Consider the following 27,065-nt stretch of genomic DNA (forward strand, 5'->3'; position numbering starts at 1 on the left):
CTACACCCATTCCACTCCCGTATTGCTGCGTCCCGTGCCTGCAGTCGGGTTGAGTTGTTTGCAGCACACATACACACACATATACAGACACAATCGCCATATAGGACTCATACTCACACAGACACACAGCCGTCGCCGGCGGACGTCATAACTACAAGCCTCGGCGAAACATGAAACATTAAAAACCCCGTCCGCGGCGTCCTCCTGGCATGTTCCTGGCATGTTCCTGGCAGGCTCCTGGCCGCCGCGGCCGCCAGCCAGGTCGAGGCCTTGCGGCTCTGCGGACCCTGCGCCGCGCCGCGCGCATCGGTCGTGAATTTTTCATACGCCGCCACAATTAAGCTGCGACACTTTCTCCTACTTCTTTGTTGTTGTTGCTGCTGCTGCTGGCGGTGGACCCAATGCGTGTTGTTGTCACTGCATCCGTGGACCCGATGCATGTTGTTGTTGTTGGCCGCTGGTTACTGCAACGCGTTGTTTTTGTTGTTGTTGCAGGTTGGCCTCCGCGCCTGCCCGCGGCGCTGGGCGCGCTGGCCGCGGTGCTGGCCGTGGTGGCCGTGCCGCTGGTGCCGCTGGCATCCGCGCTGGCCGTGCTGCCCCCCACGCCCGCCTGCCGCCTCTCCGAGTACTTCTGCGACAACGGCCGCTGCGTCCCGCTCAACCGCTACTGCGACGCGGCCAACGACTGCGGCGATGCGTCGGACGAGCCCCGCGGCTGCACGCGTAAGTGGACTGACACGCGGACCCGATGGTCCCGGGTTCGAACCCACCCGCCGGACTGTATTTATTTTTCCTCCGGGAAGTCACAAAAGTGCGAGAGAGAGACACCGACTGCCAGTCGGCACCGGAGTAGCCGGGAGTGCCCGAAATGGCATACGATCATGTGTGGTCTAGCCCTTAATGAGAATGGTAAAGGAGCGCCGGACGGATCGAGGGTAGGCAACGGGCTCGCAGTGCCACGTGGCGGGACTGCCTACCCTGGACTCGACAGGCGCTTGGAGGCGCGGTCGGCGCCACAGTGGGCCAGAAGACCGGTGGAGGCGGCCAAAACTCTAGACACGTTTTGAGCTCCAGAGTCGCTAAACAGGGCTCGAACCGAGCGTGTGACCCCATCAATGGGTTCCTCGTTCGGAGAGCAATCCATTGGTGGGGTCACATGTTCGGTTCGAGTCCCATTTAGCGACTCTGGAGCTCAAAACGCGTCTGGAGTTTTGGCCGCCTCCACCGGTCTTCTGGCCCACTGTGGGCGCGGTCAGGGCTGCTCATCCGCGTGTCCACGTCGTGTCCGCGGACCTCCGCTGCCGTTGCGTTGCGCGTGTGGTGTAGGCAGCATAAGGGGGCCCAAGCCTCCAGGGACGGCCGGGCAGTGCCGGGCCCTCGTTCCGTGCCTACCGCCACGCAGGGGAAATCAAAACCACGGCTCCACACGACTCTGGGTACTGACGCGCTGACCTCTGACACACTGACGTGCGGACAGCCCGGCGTCGCGTTCCAGCGTGCCGATGTCAGCGTCAGTCCGTCGGCCGGACGACCGGCCCGCCCGGCCTGCACGGCCTGCACACAGCCGCCAGGCAAGAGCGCGCACTTTCAAGAAAACAACACCCGGAAACCGGGGAAGAAAAAAGAAAGGAAAATAAACAAGACGGCATTTCCCCGCGGCGCGCGCGGAAAAGAAGCGTTATTTTCGCTACCGCGCCTTCCCTAGTTATTTTTTATTTTCTTCTTCTTCTGCGCACTGCTTCGCACCCCATCCCGCCGCGGCCTCGCACGTAAATCTTGCACGACCCGCGCGCTGCGGCGCTGCGGCGTGGGCTGCGTTGGGCAGGGCGCCGAGGTGCCCCCCCTCCCCCTCTCCACCATCCCATTACAGACCGGCACCTTTTGCCACGCCAACTGACCAAAAAAGTTTGGATTGGGTTGGCAGCGATAGGTGCGGTGGCAACCTAGCGCCGCTCCCTCCTGCCTCCCCCCTCCCCCTCCCCTCAGGCGCATCCCCCCCCCCTCCCCCAAGACCACGGCCGTCCGAACAAAACGAGCGTTCAACTCGGCACCGCGGCCGGGTCCGGAGAGGGGAAGGGGGAGGGGTTATCGACGTACGACCTAATTTTCGCGCCTCTCACTCTGCCGCGGCGATACTCTCAGTGTTTCTCTCTCCCCGTTCCCCTTCAATAAGTACGACTGCCGTCTCGCGACGAAAAGGCGTTGCCGAAAAAGGGATTCGCATTCCGCGCGGCGGTAGCGGTTTTTTTTTTTTACTTTTCCCTTTTTGTCGCGAGTTTTCTTTTTTCCTCCTCCCGCGTTTGCAGAGAAACACATTGTGCCGAGCCAAAGGGAGTACTCCTGCCAGGCCGGCGGTGCAGCAGGCGGGCCTGCGCCGCGACGCCGCGACGCCGCGCGGGACGGATTCCCTTGATTATCATCAACAGCTTCACTGTCAGCGCCACGCCACAGACGCGACCCCCTCCCCCTTCAATCTCGCACGCCTCCATACTATTTTCTTTTTCGTTCTCATCCAAACGGACCCATCACGGCGCGGCTCGACAGCGGGCGACGCGGCGCCCCGTTTTCGGAAATAAGAATGCGATTGCCGCCCCTCCCCGCCCCTGTCCCTGCCCACCCGACGCCACCCGCCTGGGGCCTAAGAAAACGCTTTTGGCCTCAAGAAATGCTTTTGGCCTCAAGAAATGCTTTTGGCCTCAAGAAATGCTTTTGGCCTCAAGAAATGACTGTGGCCTCAAGAAATGCTTGTGGCCTCAAGAAAGACTCTATATGGTCTCAAAAAATGCTTTCAGCCTCATAAAAAAAAACCCTGAGCCTGAAGATTCCCCTCAAGCAATGCTCTTTGTCTAAAAATACTTGACCCCAGGCACAAACTCGAAGACAAAAAAAAACTTTTCACGCTCCAGCAAAGACGTTCAAAACGTTGTCGTTTTTTTTATGTTAATTTTTTGCTCGCTGCGGCGAGGCGGGCCGAGACGTACGCATGTCAGGCCCTTTGGACGCTAGTCGCGTCGTGGCAGCTTCCCTCTGGCCGCGCCGGCCGGGGTCCTTTTCATTCGTTCATCCCTTTGTATGAAGGGCGGACGCACGGCCCCGCATCGCGCACCTGCTCCCCGCCCGTCCCAGCAGAGCCGGCAGGGCCGAGCACAGTGCGCATGGTGCTCAACAAAAGTTGGACCGGGCGCCTCTGCGCGCTGCACAGTGGGCCAGAAGACCCGTGGAGGCGGCCAAAACTCTAGACGCGTTTTGAGCTCCAGAGTCGCTAAATGGGACTGGAACCGAACGTGTGACCCCACCAATGGATTGCTCTCCGAACGAGGAATCCATTGGTGGGGTCACACGTTCGGTGCGAGCCCTCCTTAGCGACTCTGGAGCTCAAAACGCGTCCGGTATTTTGACCGCCTCCACCGGTCTTCTGGCCCACTACACGCTGCGCGGCGGGCGGCACGTCCGACGTCCGTGGAGGTCCCCCCCCCCCTCTCTCTTTCAGCGTGCCAGCTCCGACACTGGGAAAGGAATGTGGAGGACTGCGATCGTGTCCGCGAGGGTCCTCGTCGAGGTCCTCGTCGGCATTCCCGCAGGCTGATTCCGCCGCCCACACAGCGAATCCGTCGCGCCGTCTCTCTCGCACTCGCGGCCCGGCCCCACCGCGGTGCGAGAGAGACGGCGCGAGGAGAGCTCGGATTCAATGACGGACGCCTCGTTGTGGAGAGCCTGAGGGCCAGAGGGAGGGACGGAGGCGGAGACAGTAGTCCGGGGAAGGAGAGGCCGCCGCCAACTTTTCCACCGAGTTGACGCGGGCGAACGATGATGACGACGATGATGCTGTTGTTCTTCTTTCTTCGCCGGCAGCACTGCCAGTGACGGCCTCTCTGTTCCAGCGTGCAACCGGACGTACTACGGCACGGTGGGCAGGACCTACTCCCTGGAGCTGCACCGGCCCAAGGAGGACCGCCTGCCCTTCCTGTGCCACCTCACCTTCACGGCGGGCGGCGGCGAGCTCGGCGACCTGGTCCAGGTGAGCAACGGTGTTTCGTTTTACGGTTTTACGGTGGCACGACCGCGGCGGCCCACACTGCACAGTGGGCCAGAAGACCGGTGGAGGCGGGGGGAGGTGGGGACGTGTGACCCCACCAATGGATTGCTCTCCGAACGAGGAATCCATTGGTGGGGTCACACGCTCGGTTCGAGTCCCATTTAGCGACTCTGGAGCTCAAAACGCCTCTAGAATTTTGGCCGCCTCCACCGGTCTTCTGGCCCACTGTGCACTGCGTCCACGGTGAGGCGCCGAAAGCGACTCTCGGAATCGGTCCACAGGCCGAGCGCCTGCGGTCCGCAGGGTAGGCAACGCGACGGCGTGCGTGTGCAACAGGTTGCCTACCCCGCAGTCCACAGGCGCTCCGTTTAATTCGGCGAAGGCCTCCCCGCCGCGGTCCGCGTGCCGCACGCTGCGCGTCACCAAATCACCACGCCTCGCTGCGCTTCACTCCGAGGCGTCATCTAGGACTTTTACTGCCGCTTTGTCCATCGCGGCCTCCATATTTGGGCCGGAACGCCTCGTGAGCGAGGCGGGGTGGGGCGGGGTGGGGCGGGGTGGGGCGGGGTGGGGCGGGGTGGGGGTGGGCTTCAAACTTGTAAACTCGACGCTTTATTGCCGCAGTCTGCCGCCCGTGTCCATGCTGCTGGAGCTGCTGGAGCCGCGAATATGAGGCTCGCGCTGCCTCAAGGCGGGGCGGGGCGGGGCGGGGTGGGATTTCCATCGGGCTGGCTGAAACTTACTCGAGGCGCATATTCCGATTCAATGGACAAGTTTGCGAGGGCGATAGGCGCGAAGCAGCGGGGGGCCTTCGGGGTGTAGGAGGAGGGAGGGGGGGAGGAAGAGGAGAATACGCGCGTCTGAGCGGTTCGTGGATCGTGAAGGGGGAGGGGGTGCACCGGAAACAGCAAGGCAGGGCTGCCAACTGAACTGACTATTCCGACAAAGGGACCGCCACCTGCTGGGATGAGGCCATGTGGGTGCGGGCCGTGATGGCACGGCGGCACGGCACTGTGCTGACCCCTCCGGCCCGTCTGTCTCTCTCACTCTCTTCCTCCCCCTCCCCCTCCTGCATCTGTATTCCGTCCGGCCGCGCACGCTTCAATCACCTACCGAGCGCGCCATAAAAGTAAAGGAGAATTGGACGGGTCGCGTCGCCGATGAAGCGCCCCGCCGGAGAGGTGTCTCTCTCGCACTCACGCGCGCCGGGCGCCCCGGTCGAGTGCGAGAGAGACAGAGCGGCGTGACTCTCGGAATCAGCCTGCCGCCGCTCCGCCGCACAGTGGGCCAGAAGGCCGCCGCCGGCGGCCAAAACTCTAGACGCGTTTTGAGCTCCAGAGCCGCTACACGGGACTCGAATCGAACGTGTGACCCCACCAATGGATTCCTCGTTCGGAGAGCAACCCATTGGTGGGGTCACACGTTCGCTTCGAGTCCCATTTGGCAACTCTGGAGCTCAAAACGTGTCTAAAGCTTTGGCCGCCTCCACCGGTCTTCTGGCCCACTGTGCGCCGCCGCCTGGCCGCATCGCCGTGTGTTGGTGTTCCCGTGACGCCCGGCCGTCCCGGCTTTCGGCTTGTCCGGAGCAGTCTGCCGCCAGCTCGGTCGGCCCGGCGTGGCCCGGCAGGCCTCGCCCCGCCGAGCAGCCAGCCAGCCAGCAAGACCAATCTCCCCGGCCCCGCCCCGCCCCGCCCCCCGCCCCGCCCCGCCCCGCCCCGCCCCGCCCCACTGCGCTGCCGAGGCTGCCGCGCGTCCTTTGGTCACAGCTGGATCCGAGAATACAACCTCAGGGCAAAGGGCTGCGCCATGGCTGTGCTGTCCGGACAGAAATGGGAGGGAGGGCTCAGTCACAATGTAGGGCATCAGTGCCACGGGGCCCCGTCGGGGCGCCGCCCCGGCTCTGGCCCTCCGCCTCTGCGTCCCCGGGGAATCCCCCTGGACCCCAAGTCCCCCGCAGCGCGGCAGGGCGGCCACCACGACGGTCGGGTCGGAGCGGAACGGCCCAAAGTCAACTCGAAATAACACATGGCTCGCCGACTTCCCCCTTATCGACCTTATCGCGCAACAACTTCGCCGACGACTTCTTTCTCATGCGGTGCGGGATTCGAGAAGCACAACATCACAGTCCTCTCCTCCTCGTCCTCCTCGTTTCCCTTGTGCAACCGGTTCCTTCCTTCCGCGGAAACGGAAATGATTTGTGCGGGACACTGATTTATCCACTGGCTGTCGCCGTCATCGCGTCGGACGCACGCCGGCCGATTAATCAAGCGGAGGGGCGGGGCGGGGCGGGGTGGCCGACTGATGGCCATCAGCCACCGCATCAGCCTCAGACGCCTTTCCAAGCAGCCGCCCGAAAGTTGGACGCGCACGATCAACAAAAATAGGGCTGAGGTTTTTCTTGTTGTTGTCGACGATGTTTCTGGCCCTGCAACGCAGCAGGCTGGAGCGGGGGGGGGGGGGGGGGGGAGCAGCAGGAAAGAGTAGAGAGTGCGAGGTTGCCGACTGACCGACTTGAGAGCAGAGACGAGTTCCGAGGCACTGGCGAGGCACTGCACTGCCCGGCACTCGGCTCTTGGCTCCCAATAGTTCCTGCTATCGATGGGCCCCTTTTTTGTTTCGAGAGCAGAAAGGGGTTGGGGTGGGGGGCATCCGCTCCTTGGCTAACAGCCTGCCTACCCCACGCCCCGCCCACGCCCCGCAACCCCAGCACGCCCCTGCAGCAGCGAGGCAAAAGTTACGGCGGCGGCGGAAAGACACAGAGTGTGGCAAACTCTGTCGTCGCTTTTATTTGACTGCGCGACTCAATCGCATGTTCTGTCCAGACGAAATTCGCCGTCAACTTTCTGAAGCCATTGCTGCTGGCCGTTCCTAGACTGTTAATCGTTCCAGTGTGGCGGCGGAGCGGCGGAGCACGGCGTCAAAGTAGCGAGATGAAGACGAGCGTCGTGTGACTCGAGGCGACGCCACTCCACGGCCCTGTTTCCCCGAGGCTTAACTGACGCCGCCAAAGTTGAGCGAAACTCAAACGCGTGCCGCGGCGCCGCGGCCTGGGCGTGGCCCGGGCCTGTTCTGCGGAGCCGGCGGCCCAAAATTTGAGTCCACCCTGCCCGGGCCGGCCCTACACAGTGGGCCAGAAGACTGGCGCGAGCGGCCAAGACTCTTGACGCGATTTGAGTTGCAGAGTCGCTAAACATAACGCGAACCGAGCGTGTGACCCCACCAATGGATTCCTCGTTCGGAGAGAAATCCATTGGTGGGGTCACACTCTCGGTTCGAGTCCCACTTAGTGACTCTGGAGCTCAAAACGCGTCTAGAGTTTTGGCCGCCTCCACCGCGGTCCTCTGGCCCACTGTGCCCTACTCTGCCGCCGCCGTCAACCAAGGCGACTGCGCTAGGACGGCAACAACTTGGCGCGCCCCTCCCCTCCGCCTTTGCGATCGACTGGACCGAGTCGCACCGACAACAGCACCGCCCAGGAGTGATTTCCCTCCCCTCCCCTCCCCCCTCCCCTCCCTCTCCGTCCCTTCCGAGCCATTTGGCGACTAATGAAGGGCAAAACAGCGGCACCGCGTGGCCGTGCCGTGGTCCGCGCTAAAACTACCCCACTTGCCCGACAAAAGCCCGCGCCACGCGTAGTATTGCTGCGCCCAGCGGGAGGCAAAAAAAGAGAGAGTGGGTCGAGAAAAAGGGCTTATTTGTCCGCGCGTGTTAGCGGCGCCGCCACGGCGTGCACGCAGACCGACTCGACTCCAAGTGCTTGTTCCTTTGGAGCCGCGTAGCGGGGCGGCGGCGGCGGGGTTCAGTGGGCCAGAAGACCAGTGGAGGCGGACAAAACTCTAGACGCGTTTTGAGCTCCAGAGTCGCTTAACAGGCCTCGAACCGAACGTGTGACCCCACCAATGGATTCCTCGTTCGGAGAGCAATCCATTGGTGGGGTCAAACGGTCGGTTCGAGTCCCGAGTAGCGACTATGGAGCTCAAAACGCGTCTAGAGTTTTGTCCGCCTCCACCGGTCTTCTGGCCCACCGTGGGGCGGCGTCCACGGACCACGTCTTTTTGCCCCTTTTGTTCGTGCCGCTGCCGCGCAGGTAAAGTTTGGCCGCGGTGCGCAGAGGTTAGAGTTTGGCCGCTGTCCTCGCCGTCCTCACGCCACGGCCCGCCGCGCCCCCTCCGAGTGCTCCGAGTCTGCAAGTCTCGCTGATAAAAAGACAAAAGAACTGGAAGGCGGTGGCGACGGTGACTACACTGGCGAGGCGGTGCTGCCCAGACGGTCGCCGAGGAAGCGCCTATGGGCTCCGAAGAGTGTGCCGTCGGTCTGTTTCTCTCTCTCGCTCTCATGGGGCGGCCCGTTGGGTGCGAGAGAGACTTCTCGGCATCGCTCGGCCGTCGGCGAGGGCGGGCCGAGCGGCGGCAGTCTTGTCGGAGAAATAAAGATCTGGAGGCGCGCCGGGGTTGTTGTGGCGCCACGATGAATGGTCCTGTTTTCGGGTTGGCGGGAGTCCGACGGGAGTCTCTGGGAAGTGAGACACGTGGCCCAGCCCAGAATGGCGTGCCGCCGTGGCCGCGGGGTAGAGTGGCTGCGCGCGGGCGGCGGGACGTGGGTTCAACCCCATTCCTTCTTCTTCTTTTTCTCTCAATTCTAATGACCTGAACTTTGGCGTGACTCGCAGCTGACGTTCGAGTCGTTCACGGTGGGCCGCTTCACGTCCTTCACGACGGACGGCTGCCCGGACGGCTCCATGGCCATCAGCGAGTCGGGGCGGCCGACGGCGGGCGGCGCGTGGTGCGGGCCTGCCTGGGGCCCGGCCGTCTACTTCTCCGAGACGCGGTCGCTGCTCGTGACGGTCAAGCTGCAGCGCCTGCACAAGGACTCCTCCGGGTACAACTTCGACTTCCGGCTGGGCTACCGCCTGCTGCCGCGCGACAGGGCCGTGGTCCGCTACGGCGGCAAGGTGCCAGGTAAGCCGTCACGCTGTGGTTAAAGTCAAGTTTGCGCCTCGGCGGGATTCGAACCACGGTCTGTTCCTCCGCAGAGAACGCGTTCTGGCCGCCACTGCCGGGCTCCAATATGACGTCGCGGATCGACAACACCATCCCGGGCATGGGCGGCATCATCGGCGCCGAGTCCACGCCGGAGCCGCCGCCGCCGCCGCTGCCGCCACACCTGTCGGGCATCCCGCCGGCGCAGGGCCCCGGCAACCCCTGGTGGGGCATGGGCGTGGGCGCGACCAACGGCGGAGGCGGCAGCGGCCGTCCGGACGAGCACTACCTGGGCGACCTGATCGCGGGCACGTACTGCTCCAGGCTGTTCTCGGACTGCGACCGCAAGCCGTGCCGCCTGCAGTCGCCCAACTTCCCCGGCGTGTACCCGCGCAACCTGACGTGCTACTACGCGGTGCGGCAGCACGAGGTGCCGGCCGGCATGCACGCGCTGGTGACCGTGTCGCAGCCCGACGGCCAGCTCACGGCCGTGCGCAGCACCGGGCCGGCGGGGGCGTCGTCGCGGTCCAGCGCCACGCGCGGCCCCACGCGCGGCCTGCGGGTGTGGCAAGAGTGCGACGAGGTGCAGGACTACGTGACGGTGTACGACGGCTACACGACGCGCGACCCGGTGCTGCTGCGCTTCTGCGGCGGCGGCGAGCCCGTGCCGCCTGTCACGTCGTCGGGCCCCGAGCTGCTCGTCGAGTTCTCCACGTCGGCCTTCGGTTGCCTGGAGCAGCCCGGGCCGCTGCAGCCTCTCCACGGCTTCCAGCTCGAGGTGCAGGTGCAGTTCGTGGACGCGCGCTCGCCGCAGTACTCCAAGGGCAAGCGCTGCGAGCTGTGGGTGCGCGGCGCGGGCCGCGGCCTGCTGGAGTCGCCGCGCCACTCGCTGCCCAGGAACGCCACGTGCCTGTTCCACCTGCAGGGCGTGGCGCTGCCCGAGGACGACCCGCCCTCCGCGCACGAGCCGCCCGCCCGGTTCCAGCCCGCGCCCTGGAGGTCCAACGCCGCCCTGCCGCCGCCCAGGTAAGTGTGTCGAGCTGCGCTGTCGGCAACGACGTGCTGCTGTGTGCCCTCGGCGGCTTTCAGCCTCGGCCTTTCACGCGGCGGACCCCGTCGGGGCCGCTCCGCTCCGCGCTCCGCTCCGGGCCTGCTGCAGTGCGGCGGGGCGCGGTGGGGCGGCCAAAGTGTCCCCGAGCGCCCGACTCCGGGACGTCCCAGGCCGCGTCAAGTGTCGCCATGGTGTCGCGCTGCCATGCTACGCCGCTCCGCCGCTACGCGTCCCCGCCGGAGGTCGGCCGTCCCCTTTTCCTTTCCCCGATTTTATTCCACTTCTCTCGGGGAGGCAGCCCCGCGTTTTTACGAACTGTTTGAGGTTTTGCGCCTTTGCGTAATCCCTGGGGCGGCCAAACGCCACGCCGGGCCGCGCCACGCCACGCCCGCCCCGCCGGGACCCCGGCAAGCCCACCTGTACGCCTGTCCCGCCGAGTCCTCGCCGCCCCTACGCATAAAGGTATTGGGCCAATGAATAAAATATGAGCGGCGTCCCCGCTGGTCCCCGCGTAGCGTAGCGTGTCGTTTATCACTGTCGTCTAACCTAACCTCATTCATCTCCCTCATATCTCCGTCCTCCGGCCTCCCGGCTCGGGATTTGCCGCAGCCACATTTATTTATTATTTTGTGTATTTTATCGTCGGCCCCATCCCGGCCGTATCGATCTCTCGAAGCAAGACTCGAGGGCGCGTTGTAAAGAGATTCGTGCTGCAGGTTCCGCGTCTGGCTGTCCGTGCTCAAGTTCCACGTGACCACGGGGCTGGACGCCTCGCCCACCACCCAGGTGCGGATGGAGGAGAGCTGCGCGTCGCAGCTGCGCGTCTGGGACGGCTCCGCGCCCCTCAAGTGAGTCCGGGCGCCTCCGGCAGCCTCTGGCTTCTGGCGCCGCTAATGCCTGTCGAGCAGCGTCTCCGGTTGGGGGCCGTCGTCTGAGTCAGGGGATCGTGCGTCAGTCCGCTGACTGATTCCGAGGGGTCTTTCCGTCGCTGCGTCTCTGTCGCACTGCTGGGCGTCCAGCCGGAGTGCGAGGGAGACGGAGCGACGGAGCGACCCCTCGCCCAGGCAGGCGGAAGACTCCCCATCCTTCACCGTCTTCAGCGTCTGCCATATCAGATGACTGCCCCCAGCCTCAGCCATGCATGCTCGACTCGTGTTCGACGAAAGTCACCCTGCTACACTACACTGTAAGCCTCCTCGACGTTCGTCCCTGACTGACTGGCTTCCGCAGCTCGGACGGGTCGCCGGTGCCGTCGTCGCTGGGCAACACGTCGCTGCTGGCGCGCTACTGCAAGGACCGCGTGCCGCGGTCGTGCGACCACGGCCTGCTGACGGCGCCGTCGACGCTCCGCGACGCCACGACGCCGCCGCCGTACCCGCCCACGCCCGCGTCCTTCCCCTGGGACTCGGCCACCACCGCCTCGGCCAGCAACCGGTCGGCGGCGCGCGGCCCGCGGCCGTGCTCGCTGGCCGAGAGCTTCCTGAGCTCGGGCGACGCGCTCACGCTGGAGCTGCGCACCGTCGAGTCCACGGCGCTGCGGCCCGTGTCGTTCCGCGCGCTCTACGAGTTCGTGGACCTGCACCAGGACGGCCTGCCGTACCCGGAGGCGCCGGGGCCGTGCTCGCGGCGCTTCATCGTGCCGGGCATGCTGCAGCCGCAGACCTTCCAGTCGCCCAGGGACGTGTTCCTGTTCGGCCGCGGCGGCGCCGCCAACCTCAGGTAGCGTAGTGGTCAGCGCGCCTGCCTGCCGGCCGTGCGGTTCGTGGTTCGAACCCCAAGCCATTTTTTGCGATTTTGTTTCCGCGTGACTTACCGCGCCCCTCTTTGCCCCCACAGCTGCGTGTACCGCTTCGAGGCGCAGCCCGGCGAGCACGTCCGGCTCACGCTGACGCGGGTCATGATGGGCGGCCGGGCGTGCCGCACGCGCGAGGTGCCCGAGCTGCGGCGCCTCTACTGCGCCGGCGACAACTCCCTGACGGTGCGCGTGCTGGAGGAGGTGTGGCCCGGACGGCCGCTCATCCCCAGGGACTGCCTGTGCTCCGGTAAGGACGGCGAGACACGCAGCCACGCAGACCACTGGGACCACTGGGCCGGATTTTTGTAGTGCACACATGAGACTTGAACAGGGATGTTTGCGTCCAGGTGGCCACAAATTTTTTTGAGCCCGGGCTTGTTTTACCCCCACCCCTCACTGACCCTCGCGTGGCGTTCCAGGCGACCACATGCCCTACACGTTCATCTCCTCCTCGCCCGTGGTGGAGATCCACTTCACGGCGCTCAACATGGACGCGGCCGACGACTTCCGCAAGATCAACATGATGGGCGCGTGGACGTCGGTGCGCCAGGACCCCTGCACGCGGCCGCGCCGCCTGGCCGGGCCGTCGGGGAGCATCCAGCTGGGGCCGGGCAACGCCGTCCCCGCCGGCGCGGCCTCCACGCCGCACTCGTCGGAGCCGTGCGACGGCGTGCCCTGGCTGGTGGAGCCGGCCGCGGGCCGCTACCTGTACGTCACGGTGCGCGGCGTGGCCATGCACCCCAACGACACCAAGACGTGCGCCACCAAGAACCGCGTCTCGCTGCACGCCGGCAGGAGGAGCCTCGTCGTGTGCCCCGAGCCCGCCTACGGCTACGCCCGCCAGATCGAGGTGAGTCTTTGCCCCTGCGACAGCTGTCAACCCCAAGCGAAGTGTTCTGCAAAGCTCCCCTCTGTTGCTGCAGGTGGTTTCGGAAGGCTGGGTGGTGGCGGGCGAGCCTCCGTTCACCGGCTCGGACGACGCGTCTCGCAGCGTGGCCATCGAGTTCATCGGCAACGACCCGGGCTCCTACTTGGTCAGCTGGCTCGAGCTGTCGCGCAGGTGAGTTCGACGCGCCATTTCTGCCGTTTCACTCTGCAGTGTGCACGCCGTCGCTGACCCCACGTGTTTTTGTTGTTGTTGCGCCAGGCCGCTGGAGCCGCCGTCCGTGGGTGTGTCTCTGGAGGCGCTGGAGCTGTGCCGCCACCGCTGCCCCGAGCTGGACGCCTGCATCAACGCGTCGCTGTGGTGCGACGGCACGTCCCACTGCCCGTCGGGCTACGACGAGGCCGCCACGCACTGCTGGGTGCTGCTGCAGCTGCCCGTGCTGCACCTGTTGGCCGGTAAGCCGAGCGTGCCGAGTGTGGGCCCAGCGCCTGGCAGATAGGCAACGCAGCGCGCGCGCGCTTGGCGGGTCTGCCCGCGTGCAGTGCTCGCAGGAAGTTGCCCGCCCTGCATGCCTCTCAGGTGCGCTGCCTGTGCGCGGCCTCCACGGCGTGCTGCGTGGTCCTGGCGCGCGTCGGCAAGCGACGACGCAGCCGCGGTCGCCGCGACTCGCTGCAGCGCCACCTGCAGGAGGCGCCGTCACTGGACTCCAAGGAGGTCATCTGCTGACATTCGCAGGATTCTACGCGGTACGTCGAGGTGGACCGCGTCACCACTGTGTGACGCGCCGACGGTCTGTCCGTCTGTCCGTCTCGGGCGCGTCTGCCCTTCTGCCCAGCCCCTCGCCTCGCCCGCCTCTGGGCCGCCTCGCCGGCGTCCTGCATCCTGCCGCGTGGCCGGCCTGGGCGTGCCAAGCTCCTAACTGACTCGACACCACATTTTTGATAATCGCACTTGTTGTCAAAGGCACCCCTCCTTCTTGCATCCTCTGCCCCAGAGAAAGATATGTCAATTTAGAGGTACTTGTAAGAACCCTGAATGAGTTTGGTCTCCTTAAGGGACAACATTGGAAACTGTTTTGTGCTAGCTCAAGGCAAAGGTGGAAAGAGTGAGGTAGGTTGGAGAATGGGAATCAGACCCGCGTACCCGTAGAATCCATAATAAATCCTGTGGGGAAGCCTGGAAGTTTACCCCTGTTGCAAGATGATTGCATATAAACGCACAGCATTTTAATAGGTGCTGTCATTTGACCAAAAAATTGTTTGTACATAGTAAACTACAAAAGAATATACAGGGTCATTTTAAAGATTTTATGATGATAGTGATAATCATGTACAATAGTTGCCAATCTTAATCAATGACATTTGTTTAAAAGTAGGTACAGTGACTCCTGCATCATTGAGGGAGGAAGGTGTTAGGGTAATGCCTCCCTGAAATGTTTCAAAGCACAGGAGGAACAATGGTTGTGCGCATTTAAAGATCGATACTGCCCCATTTAAATTAAGGAGTTATTTTTTAAATATTTCTTCCATAAACAAATTATAAATATTTTGGAGAATTTATCCGAGAGGGGTAAGCTCTTGTTAAAACTGAGTAAATGTCTTCCTCTCAAAATGTTTGTTCGTTCTTTCTAGGCTCATTAACTAATTCCATTTGAAATTATTAATAGAGAAGTAAATGCATGGAAGAATTTGAAACCAAGTGACTCTCCCTATAGCGATTGCATTTAATAAATTATATTTCCCATTCTAAATCAAAAAATATAGATATATAGCCTGTTACTTCTATTCCTCATGAGATTTAGGTAATGATATTCCAATTTGATTTCTTTTCATAAAGGTCTTCTTGTTCAACTTGACAAAAGCCAGGGAAGAAAGATGACAAAATGTTGATACTAATTTAATAGTGATCCTGATCAGGAATTTTGTGAAATTTAATACTGTTGTGATCATCAGCACAAACATTGATGTAAAGTAGAAGACCTTGTTGCTGGTTAGTATAGAAAATTTTATATGACATTTGTATAAAATATTTGATTAGTGTCTTTTTTCAGTACACTGGTGAACGAAGTTCAGAAAATTGCTTCCAGTTCTGTCATTTTTATCTTTGTACTGGGGACTTTTGTCGTATCCCAAAGAATTCAAGAGCTGATTGATCATTCTGATAGACATCACCAGAATGTGTGTACTCTGTCTACGCATTGTTCACCAGTGCAGGGATTTATCAGTGTATTTCTTGTAACTATTTTTAATTTAATTGTATGGAAAGTAGGAATGAAACTGAACACTTAAGTTTTTTCAGTTGTAACGTAGCTAGTTTAAGAAGAGAAGCCAAGCATACAATTGTCATAAGAGCCAAAATTTCTTGAGGAAATTGAGTATTCATGACAATATGGACATCGTAAACTTTATGTGTCATACGATCCTCAGTCAATATATATTCACAATATCATAATCCTTGTGACATAATTTTGGTCTGATGGTACCTTTCTTTAAGTAGGCAGTAAGGAGGTTCCTGAGAATTATGATGTCTGCTGTGGAAACTCAACTATTTTAGGTAACTATGGGACAAGATTATCAATGTCATTATGACCAAAGCCAACACGTATTCAAATGAGAGGACAAGAGTACCAAAATGGTTCTTGAATACTGAAATTTGTGATTAACAGTGATACAGGGGTCTTGCATGGATACTTAATGTGTATTTTATGCTTTACCTGTTGGTGCCACTCACTGCCAAATGTATAAAGAAACTTTGAGTGTTCATACACAGCCCTCAGGCTGATACATTTCAAATGCCAAAGTGCCCTAATTCTTACCCAACTTTCAGGTAGCAGAGGAAAGAGGTCTCTAGAGTCTAGAGAGTCTTAGTAAAAATATTCCAAAATTCCAAAAAGGCAAGTTAGTGCCTCACCCTACACTATTACCTAATACTCAAAGTTATCCCAATGAAAAGAAATTAAGTAAGAACGATTGTCAAGTGTCAACAAAGCATCTCTTTAATAGTGCTCAAAACGGTCAATATTGAGGATAAGTGTATTCATGGATGGACATCCATGGAAAAAAGAAACCTACAATGAAAAAATACATTTTGTAATTTTCTTTCCAAGTAGCATTGTACCAAAATAAAGCCCAATAGGATAGTTGCAACTTCAATACTGTTACTGTATCGATACTGTTACATCATTCAGAGATATACTGATAAAAAGATAATAGAGGTATTTAAGTGATTTTACTGTTGTCACTTGTTGATTGTGTTGTGTACTGAGAGAATAAACTATAAATTTCTCGAGCAAAACAGATTTAATGGTCTAATGAATTTCATCAAATATATATGTACATTCAGCATTCAAACAAAACAGGCAATTTGCTACAACATTCTTCAAATAAAAACAATAAAAGAAATTAAAGAGTTTCAAATGCATTTTACACAATTAATCCTACTTATATCACATGAAACCAGAATAAACGGTCAGAGATCAACAGGTATAATATTATTCTTAGGTATACATGAGAGCAATTTTTCAAAGGGTGCATAAACCTTAAGAGTTTGGCTGTGGCCAACTAAAACCAACTTGTGTTTAGCTCTTGTGATAGCTACGGTCAAGCGCCTTTTGTCATTCAAAATTCCTCGTTCCTGCAACAGAGTTTGCATGTAGTAAGCATGAGTGATATGAAACGGTTTTAGTATTGGAGTGCTTAAGTTGTACCTTAGCTTGCTTCTGGGATGCACCATCCGATCTTGTACACGAATACACAACCACTTCTTTGTCTCTGCCTTGAAACTGATCTACTGTATTCACTTCAATTTCAGATAGTTTGGGATCAGACTTGATCGCTTGTGTTAATAAGGAAACTTGGGCCCGGTATGGTGCCATGACACCAATACCTTCAGTGTTTACTCCATTCTGGAACAAGGTGGACAATTAATTTCATTGTAGTATTGAGACCATCTATACACTGATAACATAATTCAGTTACATACATTTAAAAAAGTATATAAAAGTTTCATAACAAGTGACAGCTCAAAGTGATTGGAACATGAGGATTCTCCATTACTTTCAGAACTCTGAGCATTTTCCACATTTAGTTTTGGAGAGGCTCCACAAGTATCGATAAATATAGCAGACTTTTCAATATCGGTTGACAATGAAGCAGCCAGCCACGACTCCTCAGGAACCTGCAAAATAAAATAAAATTTTATGACACTCACAGAACTAAAACTAGGCAAGGAAGTTAAAATAACAAACCTTGGCAGGTGATGCTAGATGAAGAGTGGCATTAGCAACTTTATCATTTCCACACTTTAGTTTCCCTTCATAAGTGAGACTATTGGCTAAATCTGTGATGACTTGGTTCATCCGATAATTCAATGTCAATGAGACAGTTGCTGCTTCTGAGTCCAATCGAGCAAAAAGACTCTCAGAAAGTCCAAGTTCCCTGGTGGAACAAAATTTTAAAAAATTGAATCACCGTTAAGAAATACAATAAGGATGATATGAGAACAAGACTTTACAGCGCTTGATGACATTTCACCACGGGCGGAAGCTGCTCTGGATCGCCCACCAGGACAAACCGACGAGCATTAAACAATGGGCGCAGAACAGAAGGTTGAAGGACCTGAGTGCTCTCATCAACAAGGCAAATGTCAAATACACGTCTGGATAGACATGCATGTCCAGCTCCAAGACATGTAACACCAACAATTTGCTAGAAAAATCATATTACAATTAGAGAATAAATTTCAGTGTCCCATTTCAACATTGCAATTTGAAGACTGGTGAAAAAAGTGGGCTTCTTAGAAAAAAATCTGACTTCATACCTGCTGACTATATACTTTATCCAAGTCCTCAGGGCTATTACAATGCTTTGTAAGTGAAGTCTCAGAGAATGACAGAACATGAGGATGAATGCGTGAATCTGGTCCAAGTCGTAGGAATTTCAATCCTACCTTCTTCAAGCGCACCAATAGATTGTCAACAGCAGAATGGGTATGACTAGTTACCAATACAGATAACCCTGCACGGACCAAGAGTTGGACCAAAGCTACCATTGTCGCAGTTTTACCTGAGGAAAGAACAAAGTAGCCATATACAGTATATCATTCAGACCAAACTAAAATATGTTTTTGTTGAAATTATTGAAAGATTCATTCTTATGCCAAAATTCTTCGAGTGCTTTGAATTTTGAACACGGAAAAATTATGTTTTATGAAAATAATATTGTTATAAAGTAAGATAACAAACCACAAAGATAAACTCTGTGTTGAATGGGGTATTGAAGGTAAGGAATCAAAATGCACAGCAATACAGTAACTCCAATCAATAGTATATTTCGTCTGTTTAATTATGCTATAAGGTAACATAAAGATATAAAGTGTACAGAGATTATGCAACAATTTTACATGAAAAGTCTCAGCAGTAATTTAACAGATCACTCAAGTTTAAACAGAGTTCAAAAGAAACCAAATAATATGTAGTACTTGTGGCTAAAGCATACATAAATGAAATTTAATATAAATAAGGCACAAAACACACAAAAGCCATACTGATTTGGAAGGAGGATGGAACCTCCTACAACTCATAAAATAATTTAAAGGATAACAGGGTGCAAACAATGCACAAATTTTTTTGGAACGACCCCTTTTCCCACTGACAACAGCAAGAGTCAACATGAAACATTATACCTCTAAATACCAACTCATCAGCTGACGGGCTGCTCAAGAGCAGGATTTTGCGTACCTAAAAGAATACTTTCTACATTTTCTAATGCCCACCGGTGTTCACAAATTTCAAGAGCTTCCCATTCTGCTTTAAATGCAACTTTTGGATCAGGCGGCATAGCCATTGCTGCACCTGACATTTGATCCTGGAGATGTTGAGACTGATCAGCAGCATTATTCTCACCTAAGACTAAAGTATAAATACTTCTTAAACCAAAAACATTGAGAAAGTACCAACTAGCAGAGGAAACCCAAGCAGCATCTAGAGATACAAGCTCAATTCCTCTTTGCAACATAGGTTTAAATCTTAAAGTAAGGGGGAATGGTACTTTTGTGGTAACAAAGCCTGAGAATGTCCAGTTGATCCATCCACCAATAACAATCATGGGTAAAACTGTAGTAATATTTCCCTTTAACATCTCTGTCATCATACTTGGATCAGTCATTGGGTTTTGAGATACAGCTTGTCTTTTCTGAGTTTTGAAATAACCAGTTTCTTCATTGTTGAAAAAATGGCGACGCATTACAAAGGACGAACGAGGTAGATAATGTCCATTTTCTCGCAGCAACCGAGCCCGGATCATAACCTGACAAAAAAGTGGTTTGATCAGTAAAATTTTTAACAAGAGGTTCAATGTAGGTGATGAAATACACATGGAGAGAATAAATGAGAAACAACTGAGAACACAATTTTTAATAATAATAATCATAAAAAGACTTAAAATGAATAGAGGTAATTTGAAATCATAAGTAAAAGAATAATAAAATGTTTATTGAAGAGAGTTCTTGTAATGCATTGTGCAAAAATTGTAAATAAGAAATTTTCTTTACGAAAAAATAAAACTTGTAAACACTAACCTGCGAATCTTGAAGTTGCTGGAGCTCAGCCCGCTTTTGAGTAGCGAGCAATATGGAAACATAGTGACGCACTATACCCACGAGAAATGTTATAACGACAATGGGTAAAAACACCCACACTCGTATATCCGGGTCAAGTAACAGCTCGGCCATTTCAATAAATCTTAAAGAAACTTAATACCGATGTTGACGACGGTCGGTAACCTATTGATCGGCTGCTGACTGCTGACAGTTGAAAATCATGCATCCCCGCCCCCCCCTCTCTTTCTTTCTTTTGTTCTACCCCTTGCAGGTACCAACCTCAGGCGTAAAACTGCCATCATGGGTTTCCAAATGATCGATCACTGAACCACTTTAAGTAGTCAAACAGAACCGCATAATTTCACCTCCATACATTAAATTTCATAAACTTTATTACGAATTACCGACTGAAGCACGACTTGTACCACTGCAGTTTAAAAGCAGCGGGAATGTTTTCACTACGAGACACACGTCAAACGGCGCACGCGCGAAATTTCAAAACTGAAGGAAATTCCCTTACATTCACATTTACGTTCACGATGGGGTTGCGGGAAGACCAATTCAATTTGCAGATTCCACCCATCATATTTCAATTTTTTTGAATTGAACGCATTTCACTTGATTATTATTGAAAGGGCTTTAGGAGATTTTCTTCCCAAAACCCCGTCGATGAATGATTTTTTTTTTCAACCTTTCGGGTTTATTATATTGAGGCAAAGATTCTAGAGTCAAATTTTATACAACTTTGGTTTAGAAATACAGCTCAGAAAAAATTGTTTATTTTAAAATTTCTCAGAATTTTTTATTTTTTCAGGGGGCCTGTCAAATAAAGAGTTTACCTGTCAATGATTATTTTGCGAAGTCGCTCAGCAGATTCATTGTTATCTAGCAGGCACCCCAGATTTGTTAAATTAAACACCAAGACAGTGTTGGATTCACTGGCATCAAGGTGAAATGTTTCATGTGCATACCGCTCAAATAGGTTCCTGGGAAGTCATTGGACATAATGTAAAATCCAAGAGCAAAATTGTTCACAAAATCCAGTAAGGCAACTACCTGTTTGTAGAAACTCTCACACAAGAAGCATCTATATCAATTATGCTACCACGCTCAATAGCTACACGTTTGTTTGTACTAATCAGTATGTAGTCACCAGCACTTAGACCAAGGTCCCTCAAATCACAAATCTCAGCACCAGAAACATCTCGGGTGAATGTGTGATGGAACTTCCCCGCTACTTCTACCCCTGGTTTTAACAGGCGTAGATTGGTAATAGCTTTTCGGCCTTTTTCCCTACAAGCATGGAGGACAATAATGTTAATGCAAAGTTGGAAACAACAAATCTTGTACAAAACAAAATTTTTGGAAAATACCTGTCCTTGGGTGTAAACCTCCAAATATATCTCAAATTAGCAGTCTTCATTTGTTCCATATCTTCCATGAGAAGCAAACTCATCCAATGGAGGAAATAGTCTGAGTGGAGTTTGGATACATGTTCAGTTGATGATGAAGCTATTGAAACCATTGGATGGTCTGAAGAAATTGCTGACAACCCATCTTCCCTGGAAACAAGTTGATATTAACTCAAGGAAAATGTTCAGTCATCAACATTATGTTATAACTTTAATTTAGATTAGAGGCTGAAGGGTAAATGACTTACTTTAAAAATGTGGAGCAAAGTGTAACGTAGGGACACTTCTCACAAGCACTTCTGAAACTAATAGGCTCAGGTAGCTTAGGTGGAAAGAAGTGGCCAGTCTCCTCATTTATAACAGGAGCTCTAGGCTTCAAGTAGTGTGCCATAGTGTTTCGAAGTAGAATGAGGTCCTTGCTTTCATTCCGGGAGACTGATACCTCCTGCATTTGTCCTTCCCTATAATTTTCAGAGAAGAAATAAAATCAGATATATTCAATCCGATTACTTTGTAACAATACAACAGCAGTTCATTAAGGTCATAAGCTCACCGAAGATACAATAATAAACCAGATTCAACAGGCTGGCCCATCCTTGACATCATCATAGTGTAAAGGGTAACTTGTCCACGATGTTCGGCAGAAAATGAAGCCTTTCCGGTTTTTAACTCTAGAGGCATTATCTAAGATAAACCATAAATTTTCAATTTCAGCAATTAGGAATACATTCAGATATTGGTGGCAAAACATTAAAATGGCACACACCTTCTTGTTTCCATGTGTATCTTGAACTTCAACGGATACATCCACCATGCCTTTAATGCCTAGTTTTGGCTCCCAGAGTGTTTCCTCAATGTCTCGAATACCTATTATTTTACCATTGAAATCTTTTGCTCCTCTATTTTCCCCCTTAAATGCTCGAATTGGATTTTCACAGGATGAAGCAGGAGCTCCAAGCCACGCACTGCAAATATTAGAATTAGTAATAATAACAATCAGACAGTTGCAGATACATTTTGACCACTACACTACATGTACAAGATATACACAAACCCTTTTCTATCTTTCCTGACTGGCTTAGGAATCTCAACAAATTTTTCAACAAAGTTCACAATACGTGGAATAAAGCCAGAAAGTTCTTTCTGCATCTGAGCCATGGTCATGTTGGCCGCATACATCATTGAAACACAATTCTTTGAAGAAATAAGCTGTTCCGATAGTTGCCTCACTTCAGGTTCAGTGCGTTTTCTTTGTTGAAGTACCTTGAAATTAAATTAAGTACATGGTAAGATGTAATAATGAAATGATTTAAAAGTGGATGAAATTGATCAATGAAAAGTACTAACCATTTGAAACAGCTCATGAACAATACTGCCAATTACCATTATTGGTGAGTCACTGTCCATGCCACGAAATAGACTACTAAGGACAGAACGCCGAGCACAGAAGAGTGAACCAACAACTGTTGTACCAGAAATTAAAGTGTCTGGGTGTAAAACAAGAAATCCTTGAGTATTATCCAGAAGCCATTCATCTTTAACCCTGACAGCTTCCAAACTGATACAGTCTCCTTCTGAAACTGGGCAGCCCAACCTGGAATATATTTAGATTAAAGACTTCCTCCATCAAACAAATTTTCATCGTGGAAAAATCCAAGAATTTTTATTGTAAAGTATCAGACCAGCAACCGCGAACTCTACAGGAGGCAACACTTTTGTTTCCAATGCTTTTGACGTGTATGATTACTTCTTTGTAAGGGATCTCAACACTTATGGATACCACCTCACAAAGCTGGGCTTCACGAAGGTCCAATGGAGATAATTCTTCCTCATTCCTTAAGCAAGAACAGTTGTTTCAGATTGAATAGAACAAATAAAACATGTGATACATGTGACAAACAAAACACTTACATTTTATCCATAAGGGACAACACATCATCAAAATCATCTTGAAATACAGCTTCAATGTCATGAAACTCATTTGATTCAGTTAGAGTTGTAGTTTGAGGCTTGGATGGAAAACTTTTTGGGGTTCCTTTAGCTGGAGACTAATAAAGGAGGAAGCATTTGCAATATACCTTTCAAATTTTAGAATAAACATTGTGCACAAAAATAAGAACTCACATTGCTCCCAATCGTCTTTTTGACAGTGGGAGATGTACTGATATGTTTTCTGGGTGACCTGCGAGGAGCTGCCTGGCTATCAATTTTATTTTCCTTATCTAGTATTCGAAGCTCCTCTGCTAAGAAAGGCGGAGTTTCCACTTTAGTTGTTTTTTTCTCATCCTAAAAAAAAATGATACTTCAATACATTAAGGAAAGGATAAGTCATCTAGTAACTTTGCATTTACACAAAATAAATAATTTAATTGCGCTTGTGGGGAAAAAAAAAACAGGAATTTCACTTTACCTGCAAAGTGGTTGATAAAGAAGCTATCTTTCGAGGAGATCGTCTAACTGGAGAGCTCAGAATTTTTCTTGGCTTCACTGGGGAATTTGCACAAGAGGTAAGTTTTGGTGGGGAACAGCTGTCCTTGTTAGAAGAAAGGAAGTCTTCCGTAGATTTTCGCCTCAATGTTTTTGGCCGAATATCTAAAGCCGGGTACTTCAGTTCTGGTGTATCAGAAAGTGAACTAGATGAGGAGCTCTTCTTCAGAGATGGTTTTGAGGTGCCATTAGTCGCTCCTCTTTCTGGAAGAGTACTGGTGGTACCAACACTTTGTAAAGAAAAAAGACTTGAAGTTCGTAGCTTGGAGGGCTTCTTTCTAGGAGCTGAGACTTTGGAATCAGACTTCATTGGAGATATATCTTGTAATATGCTTTTCAATACCTCATCATTTTCTGTTTTTATTGGTGAAATCACAAATTTCTTTGATGTAACAGTTTCAACCTGGCTCTTCTTCTCAGGTGTGATATTGCGCTTAGCAGGGGACAGTGAAATTAAATCACAACGTTCTTTAACATCACGCCTTAGAGAACTGGGGGAATCATGTTTAGGCATGTCAGGCGTTCGAAGTATGTTCAGATCATTTTCTTCTTTGTGAATGGGTTTGTCTATTTTGACAGGTGATTTTTTACTTTGAGTATCTATAAATGCCTTCCCAACATCAGGTGACAATTTAAAATTCAAGGACAGTCTCTTACTTTTCTTTGACAGGCTCACATTTGGAACGTTTGCTGGAGGCGATATGTTCTTCCTATCAGCGGAGCTTATGTGAGACAACTCAAGCTTTCTTTTCTTGGAGGGCGTGCAATTCTTAAGGGGGCTTAATGAGGAAGGTCTAGTTTTTTCATTTTCTGATGTACTTAAAACTTTTGATTCAGAAGTAAGGTTGCTGGTGGATGAGGGTGTATGGGACGCAGCAGGGGTAGAAGAAGTACATGTTACAGATGTCTTTCCAACTTTCGGTGAGGACGCGGGGGTAAAGAACGATGAAATGCTTCTTTGATTTGGATTCTTTTTAACCTACGGCATTAAAGAATAAAAAGTAAGAGCGAATAAACGCATATTTTCCTCAAACAATAAGAAAAGCCCAATGGTGACTAAAGACAAATTACTTACATTAGTAGACCGCTTCATTGTCAACTACGAGTCAGCAGAAATTATTTTATTTCAATTTCATTCCAGACTGCTCGAACGGGGGTTTTGTGTTTCTATTTCTCGTCAAAAAATAAATGACTCTGACACTTGCAACTAAACTGCTTAACCTAAATCATCCCATTGATGCTTTCCCGCCATAGTGGAGCAAAACAAAACAATCGTGCAAATAGTTGTTCGTCTGCTATTGCGACTATTTGCAGAACATGTGCCGACGTGCCGACTGACAAGACAACAAAAAGCTTCGTTCAAATCAAAACAAAGCATGCAAGTTGAGTTGTCACTTGCACCAAGAACACGGAACACTAGAACATTAGAAAAAACCACTGTTCCTCACTTCTCTGAAATATTGACAGTCAAAACGGTCTGTTTCCATGCCTCATCAAATTATATTTCGTGAACAGTACGGTGGGAATGGACATGAAGTTCTTTACATCAAAGCCCCAGGTGAAGCATCAAGCTGCTGACAGGCACTGACACAATGCAGAAAGAGCAGTTCTTGAACTAGTGTATTTTTCCTGTTTTCAGATCAAAAAGTCGTTGTGCCACTAGATTCTAGGTACTCTCAGAGTGTGGCATACTCTGTTATTGGTTCTCTGACAAATTTCTTCCGCTTAGTGTTTTTACCCCAAGGATACCCAGAGAGTGTGAGCAGAGATTATTTCTCGTATCAGTTATGGGATACTGTGCAGGTTTGTATAATGATATCCGCTGTTCAAATTAGATACAAACTAGTTTGTTTACATTGGCTGTTTTCTTCTAGGCATTTTGCAGTTCCCTCAATGGAACACTAACAACGCAAGCCATTATGAAAGGTGTTGGAGTCGGGGATCAAGCTTCGACCCCTGTTGCTGCTGCGATTACATGGATCCTGAAGGATGGTACTGGGAATATTGGACGAATTGTTTTTGCATGGTGGAAAGGGTAATCCTTTTGAGAAGTTATATCACATTATTAAATGAACTACAACTTCTTACATTATTTGTACATTTTGCTAGCACAAGTTTGGATGCAGACTGCAAAAAGTGGCGTCTATTTGCTGACATTGTTAATGATTTAGCCATGTTTCTTGAGCTCCTTCTACCGTTTTTCATGGGTTATTCCACTGCCCTCTTTTGTGTCGCTACTTTACTTAAAAGCATTGTCGGAGTAGCAGGTGGAGCCACAAGAGCTGCCTTGACTCAGCACCAGGTAATTCATTTTGGTAAACACTTAAATTATTTGTGCTTTGAACTTATCTTAAGAGAATGTGACAATAATTTTGCTCTATTATCAGGCCATAAGAGACAATATGGCAGATGTCTCTGCAAAGGATGGAAGTCAGGAAACCTGTGTGAACCTCTTGGCTTCTCTGGCTGGAATAGTAGTCCTCACAGCTGTACAAGATTCGCGGTAGGAGCCTCTGAAACTCGTCTCTACTCCTCTTTTGTTTGTGTTGACAGAATTAAAAATATTCCATTTCATTTACAGGTTTCTGTGGCTCTTGTTTTTCATATTCACATCTATTCACATTTATGCAAATTACAAAGCTGTGAAGTCTTTAACTATATCCACTCTGAATATAGCTCGACTGAACATTGTTATTAGCAACTATATACAGACTGGCACTGTTTTAAACCCAGATATTGTCAACCAGAAAGAAGCAGTTGTTCTTGGTCAAGGGCTCACTGGTAAGCAGTATTGTATTTGTATTGTATTTTATGATAACAAAAGGAGAGAAACTTCAACGTCAGCTATCTCTTTACAGCAAAAGATATTTGTGGCCACAAAATTGTGATTGGGGAATCTGTTGCATCGGTTGTCCGAGACTCTGCCTTGACTGCTGATCAATTTAAGGTTCTACATCATTTGCATGAAGACCGAGGTTACATGTTAGTCCCTTCTCTGAAGGAAAAGAAAATCTTTATTTTACTGCAGCATAGAGTTTGTGCCAATTCTAATGCAATCGTCAAAGCCTACTTTCATGGTATTCTCCTAGGCCTTGCGGCAATCATGTCCAACAATGGGGAGCAGCAGTAAGTTTGTTTCGTCCATTGTTTGTTTTGTCTTTTATGAATCTGCTTATCAGCCTGTTAATTTAAAATCATTGGTAGGTTAGCAGGAGTTCATCACCAAGTGGTAATTCTGTGCTGAAGCGACTGGAAAAAGCTCTGAAAGCTGCATCAACCCCTATTCAATCTAGCACGGATATGCATAGTCCAGGATATGTTCCCCCAATGTCATCTATTATTGCTATTATGGCTTCGATGCAAATTGACAGTGATGAAACTGATCAATTTGTAAATGGCCTTCAGTCTGCAGGTGAGTTTTTTTAACCACCAGTCTGTATTGGTACCAAGATGTACCTTTCATGAATTATATAACAAACTTTTCACACCTCTAACAGGTTGGGCTTCAAGTGGACATCACCTTGGCAGCAATGAATGGCGTTTCATATGGTCACAATCACCAACTAAAAAAGGGAATGCCTAGGCATATTCTATGATGAACATTCCAGAAAATTTCATTTATGTGCTGTGATTTTTCTCATCTGTGTTTGGCTTTTAATGTGTACTGTATTAGTGCATAAGTGCACAGAGAGTGCGTAAATTCGCCAGACATGTACTTTGTCGCCAGAAGAAGTAGGTATGGACAGGAACTACTTTCATATTGAGCTGTCATTTGAACATAATAATGGGAACAATATAACACTGAGAAAGATATTGGTCTTA

The 27,065-nt window shown here is 51.5% G+C and overlaps 4 protein-coding genes across 4 annotated transcripts; 2 read left to right on the plus strand and 2 right to left on the minus strand.

Annotated features, from left to right (window-relative positions):
• The first annotated feature begins 401 nt into the window (after positions 1-401).
• On the plus strand, positions 402-15,614 carry LOC117652003. Its single transcript, XM_034396629.1, has 14 exons — positions 402-460; positions 599-723; positions 3,882-4,018; positions 8,706-8,987; positions 9,173-9,943; positions 9,983-10,041; positions 10,783-10,914; positions 11,297-11,404; positions 11,495-11,785; positions 11,903-12,108; positions 12,281-12,711; positions 12,785-12,921; positions 13,009-13,202; positions 15,574-15,614. Exons 1-14 carry the CDS (start codon positions 402-404, stop codon positions 15,612-15,614), a joined length of 2,973 nt encoding a protein of 990 aa, XP_034252520.1.
• A 413-nt stretch (positions 15,615-16,027) lies between these two features.
• LOC117652004 (DNA replication ATP-dependent helicase/nuclease DNA2) lies at positions 16,028-24,573 on the minus strand. The gene is made up of 20 exons (XM_034396630.1): positions 24,319-24,573; positions 23,167-24,222; positions 22,881-23,042; positions 22,668-22,804; positions 22,439-22,591; positions 22,104-22,350; positions 21,811-22,019; positions 21,523-21,721; positions 21,310-21,440; positions 21,005-21,217; positions 20,718-20,906; positions 20,401-20,637; positions 20,184-20,330; positions 18,485-19,143; positions 17,566-17,846; positions 17,260-17,453; positions 16,994-17,183; positions 16,729-16,923; positions 16,454-16,651; positions 16,028-16,380 (listed from the first exon to the last, which is right to left on the minus strand). The coding sequence occupies exons 1-20, from the start codon at positions 24,334-24,336 to the stop codon at positions 16,216-16,218; spliced, it is 4,980 nt and encodes a 1,659-aa protein (XP_034252521.1). The 5' UTR covers positions 24,337-24,573; the 3' UTR covers positions 16,028-16,215.
• Positions 18,051-19,574, minus strand: LOC117652071 (ER membrane protein complex subunit 3). The gene is made up of 2 exons (XM_034396718.1): positions 19,324-19,574; positions 18,051-19,052 (listed from the first exon to the last, which is right to left on the minus strand). The coding sequence occupies exons 1-2, from the start codon at positions 19,474-19,476 to the stop codon at positions 18,447-18,449; spliced, it is 759 nt and encodes a 252-aa protein (XP_034252609.1). The 5' UTR covers positions 19,477-19,574; the 3' UTR covers positions 18,051-18,446.
• A 13-nt stretch (positions 24,574-24,586) lies between the features above and the next one.
• LOC117652069 (RUS1 family protein C16orf58 homolog) lies at positions 24,587-27,056 on the plus strand. The gene is made up of 9 exons (XM_034396717.1): positions 24,587-24,801; positions 24,883-25,046; positions 25,118-25,278; positions 25,353-25,545; positions 25,631-25,746; positions 25,825-26,024; positions 26,102-26,369; positions 26,448-26,655; positions 26,741-27,056. The coding sequence occupies exons 1-8, from the start codon at positions 24,729-24,731 to the stop codon at positions 26,485-26,487; spliced, it is 1,215 nt and encodes a 404-aa protein (XP_034252608.1). The 5' UTR covers positions 24,587-24,728; the 3' UTR covers positions 26,488-26,655; positions 26,741-27,056.
• The last annotated feature ends 9 nt before the right edge of the window (positions 27,057-27,065 follow it).

The sequence above is a fragment of the Thrips palmi genome, unplaced genomic scaffold (assembly GCF_012932325.1).
Source record: "Thrips palmi isolate BJ-2018 unplaced genomic scaffold, TpBJ-2018v1 HiC_scaffold_6, whole genome shotgun sequence".
NCBI lineage: Eukaryota > Metazoa > Arthropoda > Insecta > Thysanoptera > Thripidae > Thrips > Thrips palmi.